This window comes from Phaethon lepturus, unplaced genomic scaffold (genome assembly GCF_000687285.1).
Source record: "Phaethon lepturus isolate BGI_N335 unplaced genomic scaffold, ASM68728v1 scaffold34144, whole genome shotgun sequence".
Taxonomy (NCBI): Eukaryota; Metazoa; Chordata; class Aves; order Phaethontiformes; family Phaethontidae; genus Phaethon; species Phaethon lepturus.
This window is the reverse complement of record NW_010537624.1, coordinates 41,500-47,499: the sequence shown is the minus strand read 5'-3', so window position 1 is coordinate 47,499 and position 6,000 is coordinate 41,500. Positions and strand designations below refer to the sequence as shown.

The 6,000-nt window shown below is 37.9% G+C and overlaps 1 protein-coding gene across 1 annotated transcript in view; it reads right to left on the bottom strand.

Annotated features, from left to right (window-relative positions):
* Window positions 1-645: 645 nt before the first annotated feature.
* LOC104620354 (latent-transforming growth factor beta-binding protein 1-like) overlaps window positions 646-6,000 on the bottom strand; it is a gene marked incomplete at its 5' end in the record, with an annotated part of 43,777 nt that continues 38,422 nt past the window's right edge. The window contains 2 exons of the mRNA XM_010286545.1: window positions 646-1,681; window positions 2,922-3,071. Of these exons, the coding sequence (XP_010284847.1) occupies window positions 1,512-1,681; window positions 2,922-3,071 (320 nt within the window). The remainder of the gene's footprint in view (window positions 1,682-2,921; window positions 3,072-6,000) is intronic.

The following is a 6,000-nucleotide window of genomic DNA, read 5'->3' as shown; positions in this document are numbered from 1 at the left end:
TGAGAAATAAAAACCTAATTTTTGGACAATTGGACGTAGTTTGACCCACTTTTTAAAGTCTTGTGTTATCCTTTTGCTTTTGATGCAGAGCAGGTCTAAAAGACACAGCAAAAATGTTTCATTTGGAAAATATCAAAAGGACCTGTTTCGGGATTTCCAAAGCAAACTCTTTCACTCTGGAGAAGGTCAAAGTGAAACAACTGTCAGCCTCCTAATCTCTTTCTCTCCTTCCACTGAAAAATAGAGCTGATGGGAAGGTACAGTTCATCAAGAAAAGGAAATTCTCCCCTTCTCTTCAGTATTTTCTGAAAACCAGGCCATCATACTGAAGAGTCTTATTTGCAGATTTAGTGGGAAACATGCCTAAACCATGAAAGAAGAAAAATTCCATGGGAATCAGTTTCCAAGTCAAACAGTTTCTGTAGGTCTGTGTTTGAAATCTTCCCTCTGGAAGCCTAACTTCAGGCATGAACTAGTTCAGATTCTGGTCTTATTAAAGCAACATGAGAAGGAAAAACCAGCCAGGCAACTCACTATAACTATCGTAATGTAAATTAATTCTAGTACTGTAAACACCTGAGGGGTTGATTTTTGTAACATAAACACCAATAAAGGAAAAAAAATGCTTACAATTAGTAAATAGCTTTTTTCTAAAAAAAAAGGTAATTTTATTGAGTTTTAATATACAACTTTAATATGTTAGGGTAATCATACAAGATCTCTCTTGTGTTCAATTTACACATTACAATACAGACGTGAGCTAAAATCTTTTGTTTTAATGTACAAAAGGAATCCAATGTTGTCCACTAGCAGCTTTGAACTTGGCAAGAAAGGTTCTAAGGACTTTTAAGTGCAGTAACAACCATACAGAATACAAAATGAATATAAGGACTTTTCGCCAAGGTATATAAACATTTGAAAACTAATGGTGCCTGCTCCACAGGGCAGACATCTAGCAAATTAAAAACAAGTCACTGACCAATGTTCCAGAGAAGGAGGAGCATTACCCTGTGTAACAGTTCTTATAAAAAGGCCTAAGAATATCTGTATCATAGAATTTGTACTGATCAGAAAAAAGGTCTGAAAAGAAACAGTAGGCAAGGATCTGAACAATCAAAAAAATGACATAGTAATATAAAATATTTCCATCACTATTTAAATGCCAAATTAATCAAGCAATAGTAAAAAAACAAAAAAAAACCCCCAAAAAACCAAAGCTCTTCTGTTTAAAATAACAGCACTGTTTTTGCTTATTTTCAAAGATTTTTTTTTCTTATGAACACACTATATACTTGATCGTTTCTTTCATATAGAGTAATGTGTCCATTTGGTCTGTCACTTCAGTGAAGCTGATATACAATCAGCCCATCATGTCTCACCTTTGACACATTTTAATGCTTTTCTCCCCTTACATTTGCTACTCCGGTGCCTTCTCTTCTCAAGTTAAATACTTTTCTTCCTTTTCTTTATACAGTGCAGAGTATATGGGCTTAGGATATGGAGATTTTCCTCTACTCCAGTTCACTGTCTAGTTCTGAGTTCAGTGGTGTGCAGTAGTTTGGTTTGTCTGAAGGTACGTACCCTGGGAGACACAAACACTTGTACGAACCTTCTGTGTTAATGCATTTGGCATTCTTGCAGAGAGACATCCTGTTGTTCAGCTCACTGCACTCATTCACATCTGCAAAAAGGGGACATCAAAAGACATGTACTTAAGTCTGGTGTGTAGGTGATACTCATTTATTTCCAGCATGGTCAGGAGTAGAACAAGCTGTATGAGTACACTGAGAACTTTACTTTCAGTTCAGATCAGGTGGAATTAGGCTGGGTCAAAAGCTGTAACAGGTAAGTTGGGCAGAGGCGGAAGTTATCATAGGAAATGAACAGTGTATTAAAGGGCCTTACACTGTTACAGTACCAAGTCCCAATTCAGCTGAAAAACAAAAATTTAATAACCACTTATCTGATGATTGAAAAGTGGCTTGTAAGAAAAAAGCTCCGAGTTCTTAATATAACATCTGTATTTCTAAAAACCAAACACTTTAGGAGCTGTTGGTGTTGTCAACTACTAAAGAGTTGTGAACAGCAAACTACCTGCACTCAATATTGTGCAACATTGGCCTGAAATACACAGGAGCTACATCTTTTCTCACTAAGGTGGCCAGCTTGCCCTGAAGTGCTAAAGATTATAAGGCATGCAGGCAGCTTATCATGATACAGCTGGGCGATCTCAGCTGTGGGTTATGAAGCATAATGCTAAGAAAGGTTATTACAGACCTTAAACTGAAATACCCACACACAGTCTCTACTAGGCTTGTACACTGAAGGGTGTTGCTTTCCTTCATCTTCTCACTACCACTTACCATCCCCATGTTTTGTTATTTTAATTGAAGACATAGTCATTAGATGTCCTGGTTAGTTGTACAGATTTACCAAGTTGAGAATGAGAGGAATAGTTGGGTCTGTTGAAATCAGTGAGAATCAGGGGCCAGACCCCACCAAGTGGTTATCTGCATATTTAGGTGATTTAACAACTCTGAAACTCTGCTCCTAAAACTACTCTTCTACTCTGGATCCAGTTCCATCCTCTTAGCTCACTAAGGCCTTTCAAAAACGTTTGTTACGTGTACTAATGTTAAATTATTGATATAAGTTTAAGCTTCCTTACACAAATGTGTGTCTGCTCATTTTAGGCTCTTAACTGAACACAGCTGTAATGACCAAGATGAACCGAGGAACACCAACACAGTTATTTCTGTAACAGTATTTACTGGCCTTTGCAGTAAGTCAAACAAAATTGGCATCTTTAATACAATTCAGGTGATCATCTCTAACCCCTTTGTTCCAGGCCCTCCGTAGGTCAAGTGATTGAGTAAGCTGAAAGACTAACAGAAAAAGATGAAGTAATATGCTATCCTTACCAACACAAGTCATTTTGGCCATGTCCAGGTGATAACCGTCAAAGCAGTCACAGGTGTAGCCTTCCTGGACTCTTACACATCGGCCATTTTCACATCCATTCAGAATACCACATTCCTCTGCTTGTAACTCTTCAAAGCTGTTCAGAAAACCTGGGTGGCAAAAGAATTGCAAACAAGTAAGTTACAGAGCTGTTGAATCCGTATACCCAAATGTATAGTGAGAGTCTGAAAATTGCTCAGGAGTTTACTGGAATGTGACTTGACTTTGCAGAAACTAGGTCAGCTTTAGCAGGTCTGCGGCATCTGGAGTTTTAAATACACTAGAAAAGTGCTGTGGTATGTTTCAAGATGAAAACTGAGTAACTTTGTGAACTCTTCAAGTTTTTAATTCATGTTAAAAATCTGTGACTTTTTTGGTAAAGGAAACTGCATAATTTGACAGTATATTTTTAAGGGATAAATCAATGTTTTCCAAGTAGCACCTTTTATTTGAATTGGTAGGTGTGTCAACCTTTATAGAAACAAAGGTAAAAAGTGGTAATGCAGTTTGGGAGAAAAGTTCCTTAAAACAGTATTCTAAGAAAAATAAGGCGTGTGTAGAGGGGAAGAGATACTTTCTAATTTATCTAGAAGAAAACATATTAAAAAAAAAAAGTCAATCTCAACTGCCTTAAGGAAAGTAAGAAGAAATCAGAGACTGCTTTCCTGTTGTGGTTTTGGTTAACAACCCTTTGGCTGGTACTTCAGTGACTGGTGCCAGTACAAATACTATAATCTACCAATTGCTCCTTGTCGTAATTCTAGATGGTGAGTAGTCAAAACTAAAGAGTTGTCTTTGCATTCACTGGTTTGTACAATGCCTTTTATGCTCCCTGTGTTAGGGTCTTTTCTGACAGTTATGCCTTTATATATAGGGAAGGATTTATACTTAAAAATTATGACGTTTTTATGTGTTCAGAGAGTCTCTCTAGGACTGAATTGCTCCTGTTAGTCCTGCACAACATTTTTCACTAGCTTTCTATTCATGGAGCAGTGATGTAACAGGACTGCAGGTGGCAGCCCATCACAGCAAAAAGACTTTTTCCTCAAAAGTCAAGAACATTTGAGAGTCATAGGTTTACCAGTGTAATGAATATATAGTATAGAAATGGAGGGGAAATTGGAGCTGGAGTGGAATAGAGTAGGATACATCTGCCCCATGATATATTATTAATATAGTGACTACACATACCAACCATTGGTTTATCTAAAATCTGTTTACTGATTTATATTGTGGTAACAATTGTGATAGGGAGATTTGCAAAGCTACCTAGGAATATGAATGTCTCCCTTTCCTTGTGCTTGTCCTCCTGTCTTTTTATATTTCGCCCATCCTGTCTTGGTTCTTGAGTCCCTCTTTTCTCTTGTCCTGCTTTGCCCTTCCCACTCTGCCCTTTCTGTATCATCCCCCATTTAACTTCTGTACCGCCATTTCTATTCCCTCTCTCTTTGACTACATACATTGTTTCTACCCTGGATTTTCTCTAGTACGGTGGGATTCTTGGCAAGGATCATGCCAGTCAGTCTCACACACAATAAATTCTGGAGACACTGGACACATAATGTGACATAAGTACCTGCTGACATCTCAAGAACATACATAATACATAGCATGTATACAAGTGTACATTAAGTGGCAAACATTACAATCTTTTGTACCTAGTTTTGAACCTAGTAAAACACATCAGAGTGCAATAGTACTGAGCATATCAAGCAGACTGTCGTGATGTATGGTAACAATGTAGTAAGAAACTTGACCAAGTTTCAGTATGTTCTCAAGTCCTCTAAAAGAGCTTGCAGAGCGCTCACGAGGGTCCTTTAAAGTGAAGATCTTTGCTAATTTGGAAAACAAACAGTGCCAAGAAAGGGAAAGTCCCTCCCCGCCCAATACATAGATATTTCTTAAATAAAGAAAAGACATCATTTATTTGACATACAGTATTTATGTATTTTTTCTCTCCCTCTCATAAATACAGGATGTTGTAATTTTTACCTAGCTAAATCCAAAATATTTATCACTCACAGCAAGTTCTGCTTCACAAAATATTCTACTTCAAAACAGCTGGATGGACCTGGGTTGTAATTCTAATATGCATATTTGGTTCTGTAGAAGTTGATTGCACACAGGTGACAAATATTACATCGAAGTACACAGCCCTGACAAGGGCTGGGAGGTATTGCTGTATTCCTCATACAGACTGCAGCAGGACTGTGACCTTGAAATCTTTGATGCCCTAAAAATGTGCCAACTGTATCTGTCAGAGAATATGCCTCTGATCAGGATAGAGTCATACAGCTGTGTGTTTTGGGTTTTGTTGTATATCTGCTTGCCACTGTACCTGATTCAGTGATAGGATGGAAGCAAGAGACATGAGCTCTTAAACCTCTGTGCCTAAGACAGTGGACTCAGCTGTGGATTCAAAACTGTCCACAGTTTTATCATATTTATTCACCACTGCTTATAACTTGTGAAGTGCTTCTTTCCCACTCAGTATTTTATCTATCACATTGGTTACCCAGTCATCTTTCTGGGCTTTTCATTGTGTGCTGTAGTTATCATCCATGTGACATTTCAATTAGACATCACCACTCAGCACTATTTAATTAAAATCATCTGGATATAAAGAAATAAGACATTTTACAATTCTGTGTGGAACTAGAAGGTCATTTAGATACTAAATAGAAATGAACTCATTAACCTGATTTGTGTAATTCTGTATAAATGTACAAAGTGTAATGTCCGCAAGAAATGCGTAGCACCCTTCCAGTAGTGTGCTGTAATCCTCCTGCCCTGTTTTGACCTGTTACCATTACTTTAAAAAGAACTCCTTGTATAGAAGAAGCACTTGGGTAAAGAGCATAGTGGCCACTCATAGGCCATGTGTCTAAAGCACAGGAAGTTACCAGTTCCTTCTGATACCTCCACTTTTCTTCTCTAAAACTGTGATGAAATATGCTGGACCTGTACAGGGTTCCCCTCCCACAAGTCTTAACAGTGAGCTGGGCCAGGCCCATAAAGAACCCTGATATTCCTGAAGTA